Source organism: Lissotriton helveticus, chromosome 9 (assembly GCF_964261635.1).
Source record: "Lissotriton helveticus chromosome 9, aLisHel1.1, whole genome shotgun sequence".
In the NCBI taxonomy this organism is placed as follows: Eukaryota; Metazoa; Chordata; class Amphibia; order Caudata; family Salamandridae; genus Lissotriton; species Lissotriton helveticus.
Window position 1 is genome coordinate 360,090,227 of NC_136070.1, and position 26,350 is coordinate 360,116,576.

At 43.1% G+C, this 26,350-nt stretch overlaps 1 protein-coding gene across 3 annotated transcripts in view; it reads right to left on the minus strand.

Annotated features, from left to right (window-relative positions):
• Positions 1 to 26,350, minus strand: part of LOC144781330 (alpha-1-antitrypsin-like) — a 183,012-nt gene that overhangs the window by 90,366 nt on the left and 66,296 nt on the right. For all 3 annotated transcript variants that reach the window (XM_078660106.1, XM_078660105.1, XM_078660107.1), the window contains exon 4: positions 14,067 to 14,220. In XM_078660106.1, coding sequence (XP_078516232.1) covers positions 14,067 to 14,220 — 154 coding nt within the window. The remainder of the gene's footprint in view (positions 1 to 14,066; positions 14,221 to 26,350) is intronic.

The following is a 26,350-nucleotide window of genomic DNA, read 5'->3' on the forward strand; positions in this document are numbered from 1 at the left end:
AGTTTAGTCACTATCCACTATATTTAGTGAGACATTATAAATTGGTCAAGTAAACAGTCAATTACACTGCTACTAAATCCTCCATCCAAATATTTATTTATATATATCCACTTATTCTTCAATGCAAATTGCTATATATATATATAATGCATATTTAAATAACGATGCAAACCACATTCACTGGATGATGTCATCAGTGATGTCATTTGAGATGTCATCAGTGATGTCACTGACCATGTCATGAATGATCTAATATGTGACATCATCAGCAGTGGATTGCGGGTGCGCAAAATATAGTTAGTACAACTAACTATATAGGAGCAATTTCAATGGCTTTGTATGAGTAAAATGTCCAGCTAACTATAACACCACTAAAACTTATAGTTTTTTGAGTGAATTTCAAAGGTTTTTTAAAAGCTAATTCCTAACTATATAACTCCTGAAACCTATGGTTTTTTCAGTGAATATATATATATATATATTTGACGTCCCAAATTTAGCAAGGTAGCCAAAATAGACGAGGCAAGACCCGGAAATTGGCGCAAGTTATTTATTCAAAAGCCCAACACCCTCTGCAGACATGGTGTCTATTACACGAAGCACCAATACTCGTTACCGAACAATGCAGGGGAGTAGGTACCATGTACACTCCACATATATGATAGCAGCAAAGTGGAATACCTCTGAACAGCCTGCATATATGTTTCTGTAATTTTAGATGCGGGAGGGATCGCTTGGATCATGAATAACTCAGAGAGGATGCACATGGGTTATGTCTCTTTCGAGGCTGAGGGGATAACGGAGCAAGTGAATTCCTATGAAAGGTACATATATGTTCATGCCATTCTGCTGCTTATGGGAGAGTTCAACAATTGCATATAACTGTAAAGCATATAGCCAATGTGGATGTAATTTCGATTTCAATGTGTGTGTAATACACAGAGCAGTGTTTATACAAATGGTTTGGAGTCTTTTTGTTGTGTACACAGTGTGTTGCGAGGGTGATGCTGTGCTAACCCTGAGGATAAGACTGACTGCTCTGTGCGAAACTACCAGAGGGTGAGCACAGGTTATCTGACGAGTGCATGGGAATCATGTATTCATGCATGAATGTATTCATCTTTCAAATAATAAATTAAGTGAACAGTATAATCCACAGTCAGTTTCAGCTCTATCTCCTCCAATTTACTCATTAGAGGTACATTCCGCATTTCATTGTGACCTACTTATATTTTTCCAAAGTGGATGCCAATGTCTTCTGATGTTAACTAACTGCAAATATACTTGTGAAGGCTTGCTTGCAGTTTACCAGTCCAAACACAACATCACAGTACATAGAGGTTGGGGGGGTTTCACAACAGACTCTATTTGCTAGAAGAGAAAAGCCCAGTGGCAGGATATACCCCAATGTTAAACCTCTAGCTCAACGCTGAGCGATCTCGAAGCTTCAAATGGGAGACAAATGAGAGCAGCTTTGACTAGGAAGCAAATGCCAGTCCAAGGAAGTTTTACCAGTCCGAGAGACAAAAAGACGAAGGACAAGACCAAGAAGGGGGTACAAACAAACATGGGTATTAAAACATGCAAAACATAAAACTCAACAGTCAGGAACCAACAGCCTAAGTGGACAGAACTAACCCCAAACTATTGAGAATGATAGAGAAAAACACGTTCGAACTAGGCTGTGTATTATCTCACGTAGTTTCCAACATTACTCATTACAAAAAATGTGGGAGATTTTCGTCAGTTGGCATAATGGGCAAATAAGTATTGCCTGCGTGGTACTCTCGCTCAGACATTTTCCCGTTGAAGTATTTTCATGAAACTTTTCTGTGCAAGGTGGACCCTTGCAGCGAAACAACACTAAAACTACAGCTGAAATGTAGTTCATGTAATGTGCAGAATTTCACCAAAACTGAAAATAAAATAAAATTCACTAACACCGTACACCTGTAACAATAGCTCGTGCAAAAGGAGAATTAAGTAGGAGTCAGTCACACCAGGTCACCATGTCCCCCTATTAAACACAGAAGAGTCACACCTGGTGACCCATGAAGAAGACACATGTGTCATTGTGAGCCCACTAAAAATAACCACAGACTCAGAAGCATAGCTCCCAAGGACAGAAGCATACTGCTGAAGACTTGATGCCACTGGGAGGTGAAAGGGGACCCAAAGGATGTAATAACCTATGAAGCATCACCAACACAAAGGGAACATTCAGAAACCAGCAGGACACAAGAGGATTGCTATTAGAGAAAGGTCTGCAAGAGCCTGGGGAAGCCAACCCATTATCCACCAAACACTCAGGTTACTAAATAGCAAGAGGAGTAAGAGGACACCACCAGAAGCAGAAGCCATATCCAGGATAGACAGGAGTACCGAACAAGGAAGAAAGGCTCCTAAGGGCAGGGAATGCTGCAGTCCCCTGGCAGAGTTCCAAAACAACTACCTAGCAAAGAGAGGCAGACAGTAGCAAGATGCTGCCAGAAGGCACATAGAATGACCCTCACCAGCTTTGGCCCATCAGGAGATTACAGGAATCCTTGACACCAGGATGATGGAGCGCTAAAGGCAGATATTCACATATGAACCAATACTCAGGGGTATCAAGGCAGTTGTACTGAAAAAGGATCCACGGACAGCACAATGACCCCGAAACATCAGGCCTTGCTCACAGCAGTGCATCAGGTGAGGTTATGGGCACCAGCAGCCTCACCTCAAGCTGTGATTACTTCATTTGGTCTGAAGCAATGTCCTCAAGTTGTTCACAGGCCCATAACTACTGGTCCAAATGACCTCACCAAAGCCCGGAACGGAAAGGCGCTGCCACTCTGTGGAACCAACATCTCCGTCACCAGCAGTTTAAAACAGCTCTAACTAAAGAGGTTCATATAGGCTTCTTCATGACATTTCTGCACAATTTCAAGAGAAGAAAGCATGCTCACCTCGTCATCCATAGCTACACTCAAAGAGGGATTCAAAATTACATAATTGAACCATTTCCTGTCTATCACAAAGCCAGGTTATGCCAGCTACGGTTGGGATGCTTCTCTTAATTAAATCTTCTGCCATCCTGGGAACTCCAGCTACCTACCAACAAGTGTCATTTATTCGGTATGCTTCAGGAGATACTGTCACACCTTCTTTGCATCTGTCTCCACTTAATAAATAAACGAAGAAATCTTCTTCGACAGCCCCTGATTTAATGGTATAAACGTAACTATCATGTTATCATCAGGAACATAACGATCAGTAACTGTTTACTGTAGTGCGTTTAACTTCCATCCTTTGAGCATGCTTGTTTTAGAGTGGTCGAGCTCCATAGTCCCAGTGCTGGTTTGTTTTACATCAACAGTATCCCTAGCTTTGTTGCAGTCGAAGGATGTTTAAGTGCAAAAAACAAAGGGCTGCCCATGAATACAGAGGTCAGGCTCCTAGAGAGAGGTTGACATCTTTATACTGATTTTACTTGCAAATAACGTTGGATGCTGGTTTTAATGGGACAACATTTTCTATCCTGCCTCTACAATGATCACAACGACCAGTAAATATTTACTGCAGTACACTTAACTTCCGTCCCTCGAGTATGCAAGTTTTAGAGTTATATGGTCATTTTACATTAATAGCCTCCCCATGCTCTGTTGTGATAGAAGAATTTTTTCAATGAAAACCATTCAGCAACCATATTCACATGATATTATTAGAGGTGGACAAGACACAGATGTACATCTTGCCGCAGAGATATTTTTATGTGTGCTGCAGAAAGAGGAAGTAATGAGGAGAAATAAAGATATTTCTCCTCTCCTGGGGAGGTGTATATTTTTGGTGCAGTTCCAGGTTTACAAGGTCTTGTAAATTTGGGAATGTGTCAAAAACCAATGGAGTTGCATGGGAACACCCAGGTAACGCCCATAGTATGCCTACCCAGGGCAGAGTATTGGAACACAGCGATTGGTGCTACATTGTGTTACTCCATATTTGAATACCCACTCAAAGCAATGGAAAGTGGCTTTGTGTGGCTTCAAAAATCTGACTCAAGGTTTGTGTTGCTCTTGCACCACGTTTCATGGTGCAAGAGCGATTCAAACAATGGTCATAAATATAGCCATATGTGTATGACACAACCTAGTAACCTAATTCATGGTCCTGCATACTAAAATCAATCAATTTGAAATTATAGCACAGCTGGCGTAATTATTCCCATTATAAGTCACAAGAAAGTGAGACATTGATTAGGGTGGCTACAGAGAAGGAACCCACAGCAGGGTTTAAATTATCAATAGCTCAAAAATACACCGCAATTCATAACAATAAAAACGGTGGATCTATTATGTTGATAATATGCATGTATTTTTATGAAAATCATCACTATTCTGTTCAAAATGTTTTGTTGAAGTTGCCCTTGTTTGGAACCTCACAAAGCCTTTTGGGGACGATTTGAGTAATTACTCAAAATTTGTCCATTTCCTAAAGCTCCCTTTTTGCCTTCAAGACAGGTAAACACCTCAGTCACCATCTTGTTAAGGAACTTTAAAATCATATCTTCACAACACATGGGTCTGTCCAAAGTCTGTGGTCACTCTATGTGTGCCCAATGTACTCCAGGCACGTTTCTAATGTTTTGTTCATGAATTCTATCTAAGTAGGAAAAACATCATTTTCTGTTTACATGTTTTACACTAAAGGTCCAATGTTTGAACAGAAAATTTCTTTAGTAGCTCAAAGAACAACATTCATTGAGCATCCTTAAATGAAATATGGGAAGACCGAACACCATCATTGAACTGAGACCACATGAAACCAGATCGCCATGTGCTCTGGACTCAAACCTCAGTGTTAGGTTTCACCCACACATTTCTCAGCTGCATGGTTTTTATGCTCAGTCTGTTTAGCAGCGTTTCACAAATGTGTAAAAAAATTGACTTGCATGGGTTTCATTTAATTAATTTCTTTTGCTTTTCATGAATACAAGGTTTCAAGCTTATCTGTTTAGCCTCTTCCATACTGGTGACGGAACCGCTCCGTCACCAGCCTCGGTCGAGCTGTGCTGGTGATGGAGCGGTTCCGTCACGGCCCGCTCGGCTCGCCTGCGCGGCGCGTTCTATTGAGCGGGCGGGCCTGTGATGGAAACGCTCCGTCACAAGCACAGCTCGCCCGAGGCTCGTGACGGAGCAGTTCCCTCACGAGCATGGGAGCGCCGCACAGCCCCCCTCCCCCATAGGGCTGCGGCGGAATTGCCGCCGCAGCGAAGGTGTTAGAGAAAAAGGCTTTTGCCCAGACCAATTTTTCATGTTTGTACTCTTAGTCTATATTCCATCTCCATCTTAAGATGCTCTGGGTAGGAAAGCTAGATTGAGTTCACATCTGATTCTCAAAAAATGTATTTTCGGCTAAGCATTTTTTGTTCCGTTATAGTGGTACTTTCTCGTTTGTGAGAGCACGTTGCAACTTTTCTTTGACAGCTTGTAGCACAAAGCAGATAGGTTTAACTTGGGAGATATGAGTAAAGCATTTATCAGTACCAAAACAGTAACAAATTTCAAAACACAGCAACCAATAGAAATTCCATTCCAATTTGTAAGAATAAAGACAATTTAAAGAACAAATAAACATTAAAAAAACAACAATCGAATATTAGGAACTGAATTTTTGATGCTTTAATTCAGTTTTATCTCCAAGAGGCACAAAGCGTCAACCATGGGCAATTGGTTGCAAGGAATCATGTCAAAGTCAAAAGTTAAGGCTGCTCACAATGGAGGGTGGGTTGGATACAAAGGCCAGGTTTAACCCAGTTGGAAGTTATACCTTAGTCGCTGAAATGGAAGTCATGAATCTTCAGCAGAACAAAGTAGCAGGCTCTGGCCATGATGGGTTCCATGAGGTAAGATAGCCATCAGGCGGCGTCTGGTAAAGCCGCTGACATCTGCCTGGAAAGGTCTGAGAGGTAGAAATTCCAAATTTGCGCTCAAGGAAGGTGCCTCACTGGATGGGTAATTTTGGTGACTTCTCTTAATGAGGGTTTATACCTTTGGACTTAGTCACTTTTTTTGTACCTCCGATTCCACAAGTGGGGTCAAGGCTGCAAAGTGTAGTCAAACAGCTCTGCACAAGGCCAAATATGTTCTCTGCAATGCCCGGTGAAATGAATTTGCTGCTACAGAAAAATTCAGAGTGGGAGTCGCCTGTACCTTTAGCCTAGTAGCAATGCACCTTTGCCGGATTTACTTGGCTGTTGGGTGCCGACATTCTATCAGTTCTCCTGGCGAAAATCCATGAAAATGTTTCTAAGAACTAGCTTTTATGGTTAGGCTAGAACAATACACAATGACACATATCCAAGGCACCCATGAGCTTAGGGACAACACTTGGGGTCTCAAGATTCACCCCTGGGAAAGCCACTAGCAGGGTGCAGGGCAGATCCAGTTGGAACTGGTCAGCTGGGCTCTTCAGGAAGGTGACCCTCTTGCAGATTTTGTGTCGCTGTAAGTTAGCAGAAGGTCAGCCACTTCTCAATCCTGGGTACGAGTGGGAGAGGGCACAACCCTAGAGGGTTTCTCTCAAAAGGTTGAACAGCAGGTGCAGTCCTTCTTCTGTCTTCCAAATGTCCAGATAGGTTCTGAGAGTGGTACTTGGGTTCCACATTTATGTCCACTGCCAGTGTGCCAGTCTGCCAGTGGGGCAAACTCCTGGCCATTCCATAACCAATAGGAAAAGAGTTCTCAAGGACACTGTAACTCACGCTCACAGCACTTCATGTGTATTTTATTGTAAGCTATCTTGTAGTGCATCTCTCTACCTAAACAATCATGGCAGAACCTCTCTTCCCTTGTGCAGAGCTCCTTGTGCCCACTCAGAGGTGTGGCTATGATAATGGGCAAACGCTCCCTTGTGGTTACTCCTCAGAACCAGTTCTTGTGGCATCCCATCTCCCCTGGCATTGATACCTGTCTGGCTACCTGGACAATGAATGTGCCAGGCCCAAGTGTGTGCTATATCTGCTTGTGACAAAATAGGCACCTTTAGAAGTTTAGTTAAGGTCCTGAGATTAACCCAGGTGGCCATCCAGTCAGGGGAAAAAGTATCTACCATCCCCAAGCCCACTGTCTTGAAGCAATACACATCACACCACAGGATAACCATGAACAGTTAGATGCTACTGAACATTGGCAGAAAGGCACACTTTGCACAGGCTGAAAAAAGTCAACATTGTAAAAGGGGCATTTTTAAAAATAGTTATTTAAAATCTCACTTGACCACTAAGTTGGACTTTAAATTCCTAATAAGTGTAGCCCCTGAACCATGGTTCAAGTAATTCCAAACTAAGGTTATGCTTTACAAGGTGCTATTATGCTACTTAGGGGCCGATTCTGATCTCGGTCGGAAGGGCTCCGTTCGGGATTAGCGGGTCAGATTCGGAGGCTGAATTTCCGTCCAGTTCGTACATGGGTCCGGACGACGAAGTACGATGCGAACAAGCGCGAAATCTCCGGCCGAATCATTTTTGGGTCCTAACCGCTCCGTACGTCTCGACCGTAAGCTAACCGTGGCGTGCAATGAAGGCGAATTCTGACCGAGCCAGTACAATGCGCGATTCGGACAGCCGGATCGAGTCGGAGCTTCCGGCTCGCAATAGCTCCCGGAGCTGGTCTTTGGGGTTCCGCATCGGATCCCCTGGTACCCGCGGCCTTACGGCTCGGACACAGGGGGAGACCCATGGGTCTCCCAACATAGGCATGTACGGTGCGGATGGCACTGACGCGTAAACACTGTAGGGGGTGCACTTGTCCGGACCATACCCATTCAGTCAATGAGAGCCCATTGACTTCAATGGGAGTCCGACCGAAACAAGTCCGACAGCATACGGCCACATTGTACTCGCTCGGTCGGACTCCAGGAGTCTGGATTGGTCGGAAAACACCCCGGATCTGGCTTGGTCGGAGTGATTTCCGACCCAGATCGGAATCGGCCCCTTAGTGTTTTTCTATTGTAGAGCCTTGCCACAGTAAGAAATTCCTTTAGGGAGTTTTCACTGCCACTGCATGTTAACCATAAGTACACATGCCCTACTTTTTAAATACCTTGGACACTGACCTGTGGGCATGGGGCCTTCGTTAGGCGGTGAGGTTTAAGTATTAAAAAGGATGTTTTCGGCCTGTCAAAAGGCATACTTTGCCAGGTTGAATTAGCAGTTTAAAACCTGCACTCCTAGGCTGCTGTGGCAGGCCTAGAATCATGTTTGACATGATTATTTCAGTGGAGGCACAATAAGTGCTGCAGTCCTCCAGTGACATTTAACTTACAGGCCCTAGAGTACAATATATTAGGGACATAGAGGTAGGTTAAATATACCAATCAAGAATTAAAAGTTTCAACATGTTTTGAGGGGTCAGAACTCATATACTGGTTATTGGACGGCAGCGTCCCAGTGATCAGAGTCCATACACTAGCAATAAAATCCAGTTATAACTGTGTGTTTGTGTGTGGGGGGGGGGAGTGGGCGAGAGACCATGCAAAAGAACGCTTCTTCTCATAAGTCGAAATAAGCTAATAATACCCAGCTTATTTTCACCATATTCCAGAACACTGTTTTGTCCATTAAAAGTTGATCTTATTTCCATATCTAAATCAATTAAGGAAGGTTATTTGCAACGCAGAGAAGACTGAAATCCTTATTTTTGCCAAGTCTCTATCTATATGGTCTCTCCCTTGATGGCCTTCCGAACTTGTAGTCCCTCCGCTGCGGGGGAAGTTAGCCAAAAACATGACAGTCGGACATAATCAGGAGCTCTCCTTTGGCCCTCAGATCTCTCCAGTCTGTGCTGTTCGAGCTCTACATATCTGTCATTCGTTCATTTTTATTTCAGGCCTTCTGATTTTTGTATCATTTCAATGAATTAAATATGACAAATAGCTTTTTGCCAGGTACTGAGGTCAGTTGCTTGCCACTATTCATAATTTTAAGTATAGTATAATGCCAGTGGTATGCAACTTTCAGTTTAATTGTATTTATCAACAGACCCTCTTTTCTTTTTCTTTCAGTGTGGTGCTCAAATGTACTATTCATTCTGGTAGACAATTCCTGTTACAAAATGTCCCCATCACTTTAAGTGTTATTCATTGTGTTAACCTGAATTCTCCAATATAGGTACACTGCACGTTAATAACGTTTGTACAATCAAGTTATATTCTTGTCTTTATTGAACCTATTTAAATCACACAAAAGTTATTGGGAGTAATCCTTGTAATAAATCTAACCACTGGCTGTCGGCCCGGGTAGCATTCTGACCCGTCGTTCTTTTGCTCTCGAAGCCACCTCAATATGGACCTAGCCATATGCAAATCAGTCTTGACTCTGCTCCAATAGGAATAATCCTGCCTGAACGGAACACAAGTATTTCAACACCGTTTTAGCCCTGACAGGGGCTTTTACGTTGAGTGTAACTTTAGTCACAGTGGATTGGCGAATAGGGATCCATATCTGGGCATATCCTTGGCCCCCGGTGACTGTGTCACAACCCAAAGGATTTACCTTTTGTTATAGAACTATGGAGCTGAATTCCTTTACATTGATCCACATTAATCAAAATACTTTGCAAAACAGGATCCCAAACCACTAACCGTTTACTAGACACTAGGGATGTGCAAAATTCCCATCATTTGCTTTCATATAATTATGTGAAATGTGAGGACAATTGCGAAAATGTATTCATAATTACTTGAAATGAAAATCAAGCATTGTAGTTTGGAATAAAATGCTTCCTTGTTTCCCTTCTGAATGTGAGGCTGCATTTCCCACTAAAAACATAATTCAAAAAACACAATCGAAGCGAACATCAACTGCTCGCTTTCAGGTGATCTGCTTATTTCCTGTGTAACAATGTAGTCATAAACGCAGTAGAATTTCACTTTACACCTAGCAAGCATAAACTGAAATACCCAAAATTACTCGAATTGTGTCAATATATTAGAAAATTCCACCCACCCAGCTACTAGTGGTAATAGGCCTGTGAAAAAACGTGTGTTCAAAGGGCAGTTAATTGTCATTGAACACTAGCTGGAATCCTCGCATGTCTCCTACACCATGACTCCTATAAATGTAAGAGATATGTGGTGGATTTAGGAACTTCAAGATAATCTCAAATACATTTCAGTAATCTCTTACAAGGGAGTCTGTAGTAGAAGATGCATGCTGTCCAAGGAATTATAAGCCGCGTAAAGGTTTTGACGTAAGGCAGAGCTGCAAGGAATCGTGTGGCGCTGCCCTACCTCAAAACAAAAGGGCAGGAATATGCTGCATCTATGAGATAGGGTGCATTCCTGCCCTTTTCCCCTGAGCTGGTGCATAGTGGGCTGCCATGTGCCAACACAGGCATCCTTGCACCATGGTGCCAGGGTGCCTGCATTGAGGGACTAATTGATTTTGTGCAAGAAGGGACACCTTCCTGCACAAAATCAATCAATTCAGGCGATTTCGTCTTATTATGTGTGCTGCAGAATTCGGCACACATAGAAAAAGAAAAAACAAGGAGAAATGCGCCTTCCTAGATTCTGATGCATCCCCAGATTTAACATTTCTCGTAAATCTGGGAATGCTTCAGATTCCATGGGTGTTGCTTGGGAACACCCACAGCAAAACACATGGAGCGCGGTGTTTGCGTGAAACGGGCACATATTTACAAGGCCATGAAAAGCCACGTAAAGTGGCTTTATGAGGTCTTGTAAATATGCAGGGGCACATTTCACCAACAGAATGTCAAAAATGTGACAATCACGCGGCTCAAAAGTGTTCATAAATGAGGCCCTATGTATATCAAGGGTTTGCGAACTGCCAGTGAAGCATGAGCAGTATGTCCAGTATGAGCTGATAACTATGGTTGTTGAAGGCTGCCTTTAAAGGCCCAGCCACAGAAGGGCAGCTTCACCATCAGCTCTCTTCAGTGACTTCTCTGAAATGGACCCCTTTTCCATGGTGTATTGTTACAAAATAAGGTGAGAAGGTCTTAACACACACACACTGTGGATATGTATTGCGATCATTTAATTTTTGAAGGATAAAATATTTCTCGAGACGAATTTTAACTCTTCCTCTAAGACATTTCCTGGATGGACCGCTCTTTTGCAGGCAAGAAATTTACATAGTCAATTTCGTGAGATTTCACCTGCATGAAAGAAATCACCCTGGCCGACAATAAGTGCTTACACTCAAATCAGAATTACAGGGCATCAGGAGAGTTTTCAAGCACAGGTTGTTTAGTCTAGTTTGTTGAGGATAAGATATCGCTACAATGGTTAGCTACCAATGCAAGAAATAGCTCAAAGTCAATTCATGCTGTACTTAGTATTTTCCAGTGCCTTTCTATTTTTTCATTCTCAAGCTCGGGCATATTCTACATAAATCATATTTGTACAAAAAATGGTGGGGTTTCAGCCTAATCCAGGGGTTTGTTTCCTTGAAGAAAATGTCTTTAGTTATTCAAGATATGGTCAACATTTCTGAATATTTCCTGTATGCACCTAGGTAGACCCTGAAGCAAAAGAGTCTGATATTGGAGCAAGCTGAGGATTTGCAGTCGGAAACCAGGCAATTCCCCAATGAAGTGGAGGAGGCGTCAATGTAACAGATTCAGACACCTGCCAGTTTCTAATCTTACACCCACTACACTCAAAATACCTCCAAAGAGCCTCATATAGGATCTGGCGAAATCCGAAGCATACCGTAAACTATCACTCTCTTGTTCCACAAACCTATGGTTCCCTTCACTTTATTTAGGTTTAGGAGATTACTTAATGTTGACGAGCATCACTTGGCTCAACCAATACTAACCCTTGACTCAGCAGTCTGCCCACCACCGAATCACTGGGTCATATTGACATTCGTTCCAGCTTATTGAGGATGGGACAACTGTCACACATTCTCCCTGACCTTGTTTTTCCATGGAAAAGCTTGGAGGAACTAGGATTGGAAAATGCAGAATGGTCCCATGCAGAGGGAAACAATGCTATGCATGTTGTGTCAATTATCCTTTGTTTAGCTAAAACAAAGTCCATCTTGGAAACAAAGTATGCCAAGCAAGGATTTGGCTTGGCAAACCTCCAATGCTGTAAAGATGTTTGAAGTGGCAGTGAAAACCATTACCGTACCTAGGTCCCCCTCATTCATACATACGTTTGGCAGACTGTTTAACTCCCATCCAGGGTCTAAATAAGGCTGTAAGTCTTCTATAAATCACTTTCTAAATAGCACTGAAGATGTCTATCTTTAAACAACTACAACGTAAATTATATCCTGAAAAGGTGGTGTACGAGGGACTATTGATCAAATAAGTGGGCTTGTTCTTCTACAGATTACTTTCAGCCACAGTTACATACTTTATTATTTATTCACTTCATTAAGTATATGTGTTAATGAGTGTCCTAGCCATATAAGGTTTTGGCTCGCAAAAATTAATCTAGCAAGATACATGGAGACATTTTAAAAACAGTGTACTTGTCAGAACCCATTTGGGGGCGTGGGGCAGTCTTAATATATCCGGGGCCTGCTCTATTATGACTCTGAAACCAGCCATGTACAGTCCTTTCTGCATTTGACTCAAGGTACCAAAGGTGAGCAGTCACAGTCTTTTCAGGGAGGTTGTGTGGCTGTGCTTGAGCTCAAAGTCCACCAATCAACCAACAGAACCAGTAACGTGAATGTCTGGCCCATTTATTATATATGGAAGCAAAGCACTGAGTACCGAACCAAAAGGGGCTCATGGAATTCTTAAAACAGCGCTGTCTCACCCCCCCTCACTTCAGTGTCTAGGTCTCATTTCTCCAGCTACAGGATGTGAGCAATACATTTCCACTGTCCCGGAGCATAATGCTCACCCTCGAGGTTGTGCAAGGCCATGTCAGAGGCATTCAAAATGGGTCCTACTGGCCTCCTTTACTCCTGCTAACTCACATGCTCCATGCATGCTTCATGCAGGCTACACAGATTAACATCATTAAAATGCACTCAGGAAATTATTACAAAGGACGGTTCCAGCACATGGAAACAGGACTTTACCAGTGGCGTCCCTGACAGCACTTTCACAAATGTGGAGAATAAAATGATAATAAAATAGATTTAAAACCAGTTTCTTTATCGTTATATTTTTCTTGTGCCGGGTGTTGGGGGTGGGGCCAGGGTGGTGACAGGCTGGTGGGGTAGTGTTGGGCACTGCCATCACTGTGCATGTGGTTTTGGGTAGCAATCTGAGACCTGCTAAACCCACATGCGCAGTTAAGAACTCTGCATCCACAGCTGCTTTGCTCGGGTTGGAGAGAGCAGGCACATGCTCTTGGTCCATCCTGGAGCCCAAATCATAGGCGCTCAGGCCAATCCTGAAGCTGCTCTCATTCATGAGAGCAACGTCAAGATTGGCCGCAGGCTAGTCTGGGAGCCAGTGCCTGTCTGCAGGAGAGCGGAGTGGAGCAGAAGAGCGAGACACAATGATGGAGGGCAGCAGGTAAGGTCTTTTAAAAAAAATTCTATTTGCCTCCGTCAGGGGACATTCCAAATATTCACCACAGGACTTATGGCATTGCTCTTCAGCAGGGATATCAGTCTTCTGTGAGCCTCCAGTCAGCTTAACCCCTTCGCTGTGGCGGCTATTTCGCCGCAGCGCTAAGGGGGAGGCGGGGCCGCGCGGCGGTCCTGATCTCGTGACGGAACCGCTCCGTCACGGCCCTAAGGTGAGCTGTGCTTGTGACACAACGGTTACGTCGCGGACCCGCCCGCCCATTAGAACGTCAGCGCAGGCGCAGAATTTGAGCCGCGCAGGCGCGGCGAGCGGGCCGTGACGGAATCGTTCCGTCACCAGCACAGCCCACCCGAGGCTCGTGACGGAACGGTTCCGTCACGAGCATGGGAGGGGTTAAAGGTTTTCACTATTGCTCACTGGGTATGTGAGCAACAAATGAGAAGCATACGTAGTATCACAACAACGTGCAGTAAAACATTCCCAAAATATGAAATAGTTTAAAACACGGATCCACTGTTTTATAGAATGCAATTTTATCTGAGCACTCAAACATCTTACTTGTGATATTTTCAAATTCGCTTCTTCGGTTATTCCTGAAAGATCTGCGTGGTCGCTGAACATGTCAGTCATTCCTAGACCTTCAAGAATGTCTTTTAGATCCAGAGTGGAGGAGATGGAGAACCTTGGGACATAAAGACGCGCAGAGCCCCAGCTGCAGAGTGACAAATATACAAACACACACACATTAGCTATGCAAGTAAATAATTGTGTACACTCTCGTGAAAATGGCTACAAATATCATATCTTGAAAATTGTCAAAGCAAAACTTATTACCGACATATAGCAAGAAACAAATAGTACTGAAGCGAGTGAATCTGCAAGTTGGGTATCCAAAGACATGCAGCATATTATGAGTTAGGCGATTGGTAAAATCAACAGCCCAACTTTACTTCGACCCCGGGAAGAAATATTATCAGCAGCCAATGCGGAAACATATGATGTACATTATTACAGCTTGCCAATTCTAACATGAAGATGCCAGACCAGCTCTTCTCATGTGAGTGCAGCATTTAATTACAAACAGAGGTAAATCCATTGTACCTGGCCATAAACCCATCTTATTAAAGAGAGCGAGAGGGATAGAGAGAGAATGTGTGTGTGGGGGAAGGGTTGTGTGTGTGTGAGTGCATCTTTACAAGGATGGATGTAGGAATAGTTGGTGATTGATAGATAGGCAAATGAGTGAGAGCATGGATGAATGAACGGCCACGTAATTCAGCACATGGATGAATGCATGGGTTAATCAGTATATAATTTTGTCCTGGATTATAGAATACTAAGGGAAAGAATGATTGTTAACTCTTAATTAAATGTGATTTTCGGTCTTTGGAGAGTGGACTTGTTTTTCCACTTTGCCATCTCTGGCCAGTACAATCTCTTCTCCATCCCTTAAACATTCATTACTCCCTACGTCCGTTCATCTTCCTCTGTGGCCATCTCAGGTGGCGTTATATCAAGAGCGCAGAACTTCTAGGGTGTGCAGGGCATTACTCTTAAAGATAAAATTCAGTTCAGCCCCAGAAGCTCATCAGTTAAACGTCACACTCAGGGGGTTGGTTGCATGAAATTCACTAAATGCGATGGGGACTTCGAAGAAAACTACTTTTGTAGATTTCTATCTGTGTACTGTAATCTCTGTGTGACCGGAGGCAGTCATATTGCTGTGAATGCGAACAGCAACCACAACAGCAAAGGCAATTATGATGGGATTTCATTCACCTTTTACAACACAGCTATTTTTCTTACCCTCACCAGGAGAAGACGCCTTCCAATGAGGCAGAACAGATACAATTACCGGTCACAGTGCCCTGCTAAAAAGTGATTCCCCGCCTCCTCCAACTCTTCACTCTTCACACCTCCCCCTCTAGAACTGCAACATAATATCAGTCTTTCCAGGATTTAAAGGGTGGTGTCCAGTATTGACTTGTTGAATCCCTCTGGTCCATCGGAGCTCTGGGACATTTCTATGGGGCCTCCTTGCTGCCTTCAATCAATCAATCAATCAATCAGAGCATTTATATAGCGCACTACTCACCCAGAGGGTCTCAAGGCGCTAGGGGAGGGGGGTCCGCTACTGCTCGAACAGTCAGGTCTTGAGTTGCTTCCTGAAGGCGAGGTGGTCCTGGGTCAGGCGGAGGTGGGTCGGGAGGGAGTTCCATGTCTTGGCGGCGAGGTAGGAGAAGGACCGTCCCCCTGTGGTGGCTCTTCGGATGCGGGGGACGGCGGCGAGGGCGTGGCCGGTCGATCGGAGCTGGCGTTTGGGAGCGTAGAAGTTGAGGCGACTGTTGAGGTACCCTGGGCCTTGGTTGTGTAGGGCTTTGTGTGCGTGGGTGAGGAGATGGAAGGTGATTCTCTTGTTGACCGGGAGCCAGTGCAGGTCTCTCAGGTGTCCGGAGATGTGGCTGCGACGGGGGATGTCCAGGATGAGTCGTGCTGAGGCGTTCTGGATCCGCTGGAGTCTCTTCTGGAGTTTGGCGGTGGTTCCGGCGTAGAGGGAGTTGCCGTAGTCCAGGCGGCTGGTGACGAGGGCCTGGGTGACCGTCTTCCTGGTCTCGGTGGGGATCCACCGGAAGATCTTACGTAGCATGTGCAGGATGTTGAAGCATGACGAGGAGACGGCGTTGACTTGTCTGGTCATGGAGAGGGAGGAGTCCAGGATGAATCCCAGGTTGCGTGCGTGGTCTGTTGGTTTGGGTGCGCTGCCTAGGGCGGGGGGCCACCAGGAGTCGTCCCAGGCGGAGGGTGAGGATCCCAGGATGAGGACTTCCGTCTTGTCCGAGTTCAGTTTCAGGCGGCTGTTCTTCATCCATTCGGCTACCTCTTTCATCCCTTCGTGAAGGTTGGCTCTGGCGGTGGCAGGGTCGTTGGTGAGGGAGAGGATCAGCTGGGTGTCATCGGCGTAGGAGATGATGTTGAGGTTGTGCTGGCGTGCGATGGCTGCGAGGGGGCTCATGTAGACGTTGAAGAGGGTTGGGCTGAGCGAGGAGCCTTGGGGAACGCCGCAGATGACTTCGGTGGCTTCAGATCTGAACGGGGGGAGGCGGACTCTCTGTGTCCTTCCAGCGAGGAAGGAGGTGATCCACTCCAGTGCCTTCTCCTGGATTCCGACGTTGCTGAGACGCTGTACTAGTGTACGGTGGCAGACAGTGTCGAAGGCCGCGGAGAGGTCTAGGAGGATGAGGGCTGCTGTTTCTCCGTTGTCAAGCAGTGCGCACCTCTCCTTCGGGAGCTGCCATTCTCAGTCAGTATACAAACAGGGCTACCAAGAATTACGTCCCAAACAGCCTTCATGCACATAATTAATGCCTGGCAGTAAGTACAGTTGCAGAAGACAGTCCTTGCACAGGCTACCACCTTTCATCAGCTGCAGGTCTGCACCTTGACTCCGCTATCTGTTCGCAGCCATCTGATCCTCTATGGTTCTGACTACCTTTTGCCAGAAGAGAATCCTAGCTTAAATGGTTTGAGACATTTGGAAAGACAAACGCTAATGAGTAATGTCCATGGAAAGGCAATGTTCCAGTGCAAGGTCAGGGAACAGAATGGCACATGCGGCCAACTGTTGGATGGAATCCAATGTATCATTGAGCAAACATCGACAGATGACCACCACAGCTGCACATCATAAAGGGAAAAAAGAGAATACCCCTTTCTACTCGGAATCATTTGATGGCTAAGTCAATGAGACTGCAGTGCCATGTGCAGTGGGAAAGTTACATGTCTTGAATGACAGGGACAGCCAACCAATGGCTGTTGAATGTGGCCAAACTGATATGTAAAAGGTACAACAAACATTTATTGAGGGGAGCCCTGCTCCTCTGTCTGTAAACCCATAGTAACTAAGGAGAGCTGCGGTTACCCAGATATTAAAATATATGGGGTCTCCAATTGTATTTCTGTTTTTGATGATGGAAATATGCTTGTTGCTGTTGGTTTTAATACAATCCAAGGGGTCTATCAGGTGACGGAGGGCAGAAGATCTTCGTTGGAGCTCCCTGCCCGTAGCTCCCTCACTGGAAATGCCACTTTAATGCCCCTAAACCAAATCATAAATTACTACTCAGATTGCAGCAAACTGCTACAGGAAACTAAGGAGGATTGTGGATCTCCCATGCTGCACCGGCAAGGGCAACTGTCTTCTCTAATGCTGTTACCACCCTCAGCTCATATACTCTGGGTGCATTGGCTATCCCACATCTCATTGCCACATAGACGGAGACCCGCAACTTTCTACAGACTATTGAATTTTCTCTGAGATTACCTGATATGCAGTTCTGGGCAATGCAATGCCAATAGTTGCTGTTTGAAGATCTACAGAATAAAAGGCAGAGAGAATCTGATTTCTTTTGTATAAATTAAATTGTGCTGATTTTATGCACTGTTGAACTATTCTCACAAATCATCGACGTGTGCTGGGGAGTATTATTGCATTCAGTAGGCTTAGGTCTATACATTTTGGGGAGGTTGGTGGTTCTCCTCACCTTGCAGCACCGTCATCAAAATAAGAAACTTGAGGATAATTTTTGTGGCTTTCTCCTGAGTGGCGCCAGTACACCTAGACAACTTACCACTTTTCGGTCTTTTCCAAGGTGAGAAAGTGGTAGCTGACCTAAATACAGAGAGTGGGAATTCGTTTTTTTGAACTTTTTAGACAGGTCTGATATGAATAGGTTGATCAATTGCGGGGCCAACACACATCCCTGTTTCAGGCCCAATGTCGTATACACTTTGAGATTCTGGAGCCTTCTCCAATTTTCACTGTGACCCAAGTGTCTGTGTAAAATAGCATTAAAATGCTTAAAATTCTTTCAGGTATATTCCAGGCTTTTACTTTGGCCCACAAAAGTTTTCGGTCCACAATATCGAAGGCAACTTTTAGGTCTATGAAACGGAGATGCAGATCCTGTTTCTTTTTCTTACATTTCTCTGCTATTAGAGAGATTGATAGACTGTGTGAGAGGGCTCCAATCCCCTTTCTGAAGCCTGCTTGATTTTTTGGGATCAAGTTGAGTTCTTCTGACAAGTCGACCAGATCTTCAAGGATCAACGAGGCAAAATATTTAGCTACTACGTCCAGTAGTGAAATAAGCCTGAAATTTAAAGGATTAGTTCTATCTCCTCCTTTATATATGGGTGTAATGTTTGATCCTTGCCAACTGTCAGGAATTTGGTTTTTAATCTCAACTTCAGCATTCAGCTTCCCTAAATAAATACTCCAGTATTCAGAGTTGTGTTTAAAGGTGCCTTCTGGGATGCCGTTGGGTCCCGGAGTCCTGTCACCTTTAATTTTGATTATAATATTTATTATGGCACCTGTTGAGTAAAGGGAATTGTTTAGTATAGGGTCCTCTTTTTGCGCTGGTGACTTAGTCGTGCCCTTTAATAGCAGTTGACAATCGCCTGCTTCCAGTAGATGTGGCTCGCTTGGAGTGTCCGTTGGTATCTGTATCTGTGGAAGGTTAGGTGGAATTGTTTTAAATTTCTGAGTGAGAGAGTTAGCCCATTCCTCCTCCTACACATTTGAAGTTAAGATATTTCCTTGCCCATTAAGATCGTTTATCGTTTGCCAGAATTTATTTGGATTGAGGTGGCTTATGCTGTATAATATTTGGACCAGAAGCTCTCCGTTTTCATTCTTATGGATTCTCATAACTTTTTTATAGAGTTTTCTCTGTTGTCAAAATAGTCCCCATGTAACACCTTCACTGTTTTTGATTGCAGCTTCCTGCGCGTTCTTTTTAGGTCCCTTTTTAATTTTTGCACTTCTTTTGATAATCCTTTAAATGGATTGTGACCTATAACCGTAAATCGAGCGGCTAACATTGTTAATTTACTCAGAAAGTTAGACCGTGCTTGTATCCTATTTATAGGTCCACTTGCTGGTTCAGGCAGACGTTTTAGATTTGTTGAGTTTATTTGACCCTCTGGTAACTTGGTAGTTTGAAATCTTGCCACGTTTAGATAAAAAACATTATGTTGAAATGAGTGAATGCTCAATGTGGTGTAATCCATGTAAAAGCAGGCAAGTGAAGTCATTAAAGGAAACGTTATAATTGTGAAGACAAGTATCGTTTGTGCTCTTGGGCCATGGTATTTTTTTTTCGGAGGGGTTGTTGGCTCAAGATCTTCCATTGATCACTCGCATGCCTTGATATTCCAGGTCTTATTGCTGACCAATTTGCACTGAGCGAGTCAACCTGGTTGAAATTGCTGCTGCACACACCAGAACGTGTTGTCTGCTGACAAGATTTTATCTTCGTCTGGCATGAAAATCAAAGTTGAATTAAAATGTCATGTCACTTATAAGTTCCATGCCGGCTCAGCACAACGTAGATCTGAAATATTTTTGCTTAAAAGGGAATTTTTCTCCTTTTTAGTTTGGGTCATCGGTTTCATATAATAATTGATCAGTGTTATTGTGCTTTTTTTGTCTGAGCATTGATCAGTGAATTTGACTAGTTGTACACTAATGCACAGCTGTATTGTTTAATGTTTTCTGCTGCTACTGTATAATGTATATTTCATCATTTTTTTTAGTTTTGTTAGTAATCTATATTTTAGTGCTGGGTTGTTGGTTTTGTAGGGAACTTAGATGAGTAGTTATTGATGTTATAATACATTTTAAATTAATTGCTTATCATATTTAATTGATTCATTGATAATTATTTATGTATATGTTTGATGGTTCACTTATAACATACATTATTATGTTTTTTAATTATTTATTAATTTTAGGGGTAATTGTTTTTAACCCCTTGCCTGCGGGGCTGATTCCCCCGCTGTGCTGGGGGGAGGGGCACGCACAGCGCCCCCATGCTCATGATGAGCTCAGCTCGTCACGCATCACGGTTGCGCTGTGCTCATGACGAGCTGAGCTCATCACGGCCACACCCGTTTCTGTGGAACGTTCAGCACAGCGAGGGAATTAGCCTTGCGTGCGAGCGTTGTGGCCGTTATGACGAGCTCAGCTCGTCATGAGCACACGGCCACCGTGGTTCATGACGAGCTGAGCTCGTCATGAGCATGGGAGGAGGTTAATAATGACAAGGTCACTCTGTAGATTCCATCAACCCTCGCAAGAGTCTTATGAGACCATACAAGGCCCCACAGAACGCTTCACCTGCAGAAGCTTGTGAACAACTCTAGCAAGCCTCTCGCAGGATTGCACCAAATTTCAAAATCACCCAATAGAAATATTCATACAGTACAACCAGTAATTGTGCTCTATACAAGCAACAGTTGGTTACAACCTAACCTGCTTATCTAACTGTGAAAAATCTACCAATTACGTGTGTACATTTCACTCCCTCACATTCTTTCTCCTCTGATGTAATTTCATATTAGTGCTGAAGCTTACTCATTCTGCTGAGGATTTCTTTTGTGACAGACATCTCTATTCTACACTATGGTCCACCTATGGAGTTTGAGACACAACTTCATCCACTAGGCTAGAGAATATACCATTATTTGTGATATTGGCAAAACATCTTGGATTTCCAAACTTGGATTTAATTTGGATTGGGAATGACCCAGGCACAATCAAAGTCACTGCCCATGAAATCCAAATGAAGGAGACCTTTTCACAATTGACGTATCTCTTTCCTCAAACAGCCTTTGTACATTTAAATACATGTCAAATGCAAAAATAGCAACGGTCAAAAGAGTATTGTCCTTTCTGCATTTCTTTTTGACCATGGCATAATCTCCATTTATCATAACAATAGCCGTTTTGATATGCTAGATGTCCATAGTCGAGATGAAGGGCATTTCACTGCAGAAGGAAACAGGATCTTCCTTAATAACATCAAGGGATGCATCCAGTTCTATGTTCAACTGAATACAACATACAATAAACACAAAGGCTCCTGTCAGAGCCACCCTATTCGTGCATTTTGTAATTCTTTCATGTTAAAACTCTCTTTTTGTTGGAATACTGACACCCGCAAGAGTCTATGCGGGAGTACCCAAACACTTGCCTCCACTCATATAATTATCTGACTCTCACAAGACTCTTCAAGCTCAAACATTTATCCTATATCTCATGCATGACAGCCTTGCATAGCAGGCTGCGCATAGTATACTGTGCAAAGACACAGGCCTATCAATGAAGACCTCTCTATTAAGAGAGATTTTTTCTACCCTTTCCTACTTTTGTAGGATCCCACAAGAGTCTGGTACGGGTAGTAAAAATATTTTCACTCTCCTTCATTACAGTACTTATTCCTTATAGTTCACACTAGTAGGGTATGGGAACAAACTGACCTCTCCACTGAGACCTTTCCACAGCATGACAGGAGTGCATAGTAGCGTGTGAAGAGAGACTGGGTTATTTACTGACACATCCCTCCAGGGAAACAACTGTGTATTGTAGGGTCTGGGGAGGGACTGACATCTCAACTGAGGCCTCACCTCAACATGGCCAGTGTACATAGTAGGGTGTAAAGAGAGACAGCTTTTCCACTGACACCTTTCTCCAGGGTGAGCGGTGTGCATAGTAGAGTATGAGGAAAACTGACCTCACAGCTGAGACCTCTCTATTGCATAACAAGTATGAGAAGTTACTGCCCTTTCTGTTGCGACCTCTCCCGAGGGCAATGACCAGGTATCTTAGTGTGTGGGAAGGGTTTTGCTTATCCACTGACACCTCTGTCGAGGATGACCAACATACGCAGTACTGTGTAGGGAAACATTGTGCTCTCTGCTAAGACCTAGCACCAGGATGACAAAGATGTGCAGGAGGGTGTGGAAAAGCAAGGGTTTCTCTGCTGAGACCTCTCCCTAGGGCAAATAAGATGTGTGGGAAGAGAGTGGCCTGTCTGCTAACACATTTCCCCAAGGTTACAGTTGTCTGTGTTAGGCTATGGAGAAAACTAATCTCTCTGGTCATACCTCTTCCCGTGGTAACAGTTATGCATAGTAGGCTGTGGGTAGGAACTGGCCTTTCTGTTAACACAACTGTTTTGAATGATTTGTGTGTGTAGTACAATGTGGGGAGAAATTGGCCCCTCTACAGTGATCTGTCTCTTAGATGATGGGTGTGAACATTAGGGTGTGGAAGGAGATTACCTGTCTGCAACAGCTCTCCCAAGGGTAACAGATAATAGATGTACATAGTAGATTGCTTGCAGGGACTGGCCCCTCTGTTAGGACCTCTGTCTCAGATGACAGAAATGTGTAGTAGGCTGTTGTGAGGGACTGGCATCTCCACTGAGATCTTTCTCCCAGATGATGGGTATGCATAATAGTGTGTGGGAAGAGACTAGCCTCTCCACTAAGACTCCTCTCTTAGATGATTGTGTGTGTAGTAGGGTCTGGTGAAGGACTGACTTCTATGCTTAGACCTCTCTCTTAGGTGACAGAATTGTCTAGTATGATTTGGAGATGGACTTGCCACTCCGCTGAGTCCTCTCTCTTGAATGATGTGTGTGCATCGTCGGGTGTGGGGAGTGACTGACCTTCTCCACTGAAGGAAATGGCCTCTCTCTGTTTGATTATGGATGTACGGTGAACAGTCAAAATATTGAGTTTTAAATATCGGGATACAAAAATATCGACTATCAGAATATCGTTGATGAGAATATCGAGTTGAAGGTAAGTAATATCATTTTCCAAAATATCGAAGTAAGTAATATCATTTGCCAAAATATTGTTGTTAAAAATAGTGTTGTTTTATTTAGGGTTATGTATTTTAGTGTGTATTTTAAATGTATGTGTTCTATTTTTTGTGTTAGTATTGCATTTGTTTTTTAATATATGTGTTACATTTTTTGAAGTTACAAATTTTTTTTTAACTAATTTTAGCATTTTAGTTCCTTAGCGGGTTGTGGGTTTATAGGGGAATAGGGTGGGAAGTAATTTAATTATATACATTTAATAATCATTTTTATAAGTTATTATTTTTTTAAATTACATTTTGGGGTCGATTCCGATTCGGGAAAAAAAACATCTGAACGATTTGTATCCGGAGCCCTCTCCGTACAAATCGTACCTGTCTGTCCGTGTCACGTAGTACGATCCGTATTCCGTGAATCCGTCCGAATTGTCGCGATCCGTACGTATTGCAAGGCTGAAACCGTGAACTGTTCGACTCGTACACATGCCGTACGACTCGTACACATGCCGTACGACCCGACGAGTACGATCCGGACCGGGGTATGAGGACGCGATTCGTACGGTCCACGTCAGGTAAGGGCGAGTCGTACGGAAAAGCACACAAACACATACACACTGTACGGTCCGTACCCCCCATGATTGCACCATACCCCATGTACGATGGGTGTACGCACCATACCACATGTACGATGGGTGTACGCATCGTACATGGGGTAATGTGCGTACACCCCATGATCGCAGGGTTACGCACCGTACCCCTGCGATCATGGGGGGTACGCACCGTACCCCATGTACGATGAGTGTACACACCGTACCCCATGTACGATGGGTGTATGCATCGTACATGGGGTACGGTGCGTACACCCCATGATCGCAGGGGTACGCACCCCTGCGATCATTCACGTATCGTACTTGCTGGGTCGTAAAAACCAGCCGCGAACCGTACAGATGTCGCGTACAGCGGGTTCCGAGGGAGAATCGTACGGAGATTAGAGTCGTACGGTCTCTGTATGACTCGTCCGGAGTACGGCTCCTGGTACGAATCGTACTTCCTCGTACGTACGGGGGACATTGCAGAGTACGATTCGTACGGGAAAAAACGCTCAGAACGGCTATTCGGAGCGTTTTTTCCCGAATCGGAATCGGCCCCTTTGTGTTTTTGTTCCATAGCAGGTTGTGGTTTTATAGGGGAATAATGGTAAGAAGTAATTTAATCACAATTAATTAATTAATTAATTAATAGTTTATATGAATTAATATTTAGGTATTTCATATTTTATATTATTAACTGTGTTAGTTAAATTGATTATTAATTAGTTATTAATTGGTAGTTAATAATTCATTAATATTTGGTAAATATCTTAACTGTGCTATTTATTTAGGAGCTGGTTGTGGGTTTATAGGGAAATAGGATGGGAAGTATTTTAATAATAATACATTAATAAATCATTTGTATTAATTAATATGTAAGTATTAAATATGTTATATTGTTAATTGTGATAATAAATTAGTTATTAATAGTTTGCTAATTATTAATATTTAATTGGTATACATGTTAATTGTGTCACATTTTTAGGAGCGGGTTGTGGGTTCATAGGGAAGTAGGCTTGTAAGTATTTTAATAATAATAAATTAATTAAACAATTGTATTATTTATCTATTTAACATGTTATATTATTAATTGTGGTAAATAATGTATTCCTAATTATTTATTAATTGGTTATTAATAGTTAATAATTAATTATTAATTATGTTATTTGTGTTATTTCTTAAGAGTGGGTTGTGGGATGATAGAGGAGTAGGTAGGGAATTAATTTAATTTTAATCTAATTTTTTTGTATATTTATATCAAATGTATTTTCTGTTGTTTTTTAGTGTTATTTGTGTGGCTTACTTTATTATTAATTGTTTTTAAATTGCTTGTTAATTATTATTAATTAATTGTTAATTGTTTATGTTAATTGTGTTATGATTTACAACATTGGTGGTGTCATTTATAGGGGAATATCTTGGGAGGTAAAATATTTTCATTAATTAATTGTTTGTCAATTAATGGTTATTATTTTGCCTACAGTGGGAATAGTAAATTATTCCCCTTCCCTATCTAACACTTTCCCTACTGTTGCACTTGCTGGAGTGGAAATAGTAAATATTTTCCTCCGCTATCCAACACTTTCCCTACTGTTGGACTTGCGAAGTGGGAATAGTACATTTTTCCCCTACTCTATCCAACACGTTCCCTACTGTTGCACTCTCTGGAGTGGGAATAGTAAATTTTACCTCTATGCTATCCAACACTTTAACTACTGTTGCACTCACTGGAGTGGGAATAGTAAATTATTCCCCTCCGCTATCCAACACTTTCCCTACTGTTGCACTCCCTGGAGTGGGAATAGTAATTTTTAGCTCCACGCTATCCAACAATTTCCTTACTGTTGAACTCTCTGGAGTGTGAATAGTAAATTATTCTCCTCCACTATCCAACACTTTCCCTACTGTTGCACTTGCTGGAGTGGAAATAGTAAATTATTCTCCTCCGCTATCCAAAACGTTCCCTACAGTTGCACTTGCTGGGTAGGGAATAGTACATTTTACCCCTACGCTATCTAACACTTTCCCTACTGTTGCACTCGCTGGAGTCAGAATAGTAATGTTATCCCCTGTGCTATGCAACACTTTCTTTACTGTTGCACTCATTGGAGTGGGAATAGTAATTTTATCCACTCCGCTATCTAACACTTTCACTACTGTTGCACTCTCTGGAGTGGTAGTAGTAAATGTTCCCCCTACGCTATACAACACTTTCCCTACTGTTGCACTTCTTGGAGTGGGAATAGTAATTTTTACCCCTACGCTATCCAACACTTTCCTTACTGTTGCACTCACTGGAGTGGGAATAGTAAATTTTACCCCTACGCTATCTAACACTTTCCCTACTGTTGCACTTGCTGGAGTCAGAATAGTAATGTTATCCCCTGCGCTATCCAACACTTTCTCTATTGTTGCACTCAGTGGAGTGGGAATAGTAATTTTATCCACTCCGCTATCTAACACTTTCACTACTGTTGCACTCCCTGGAGTGGGAATAGTAAATTATTCCCCTCCGCTATCCAACACTTTCCCCACTGTTGCATTCTCTGGAGTGGGAATAGTAATTTTTACCCCCACGC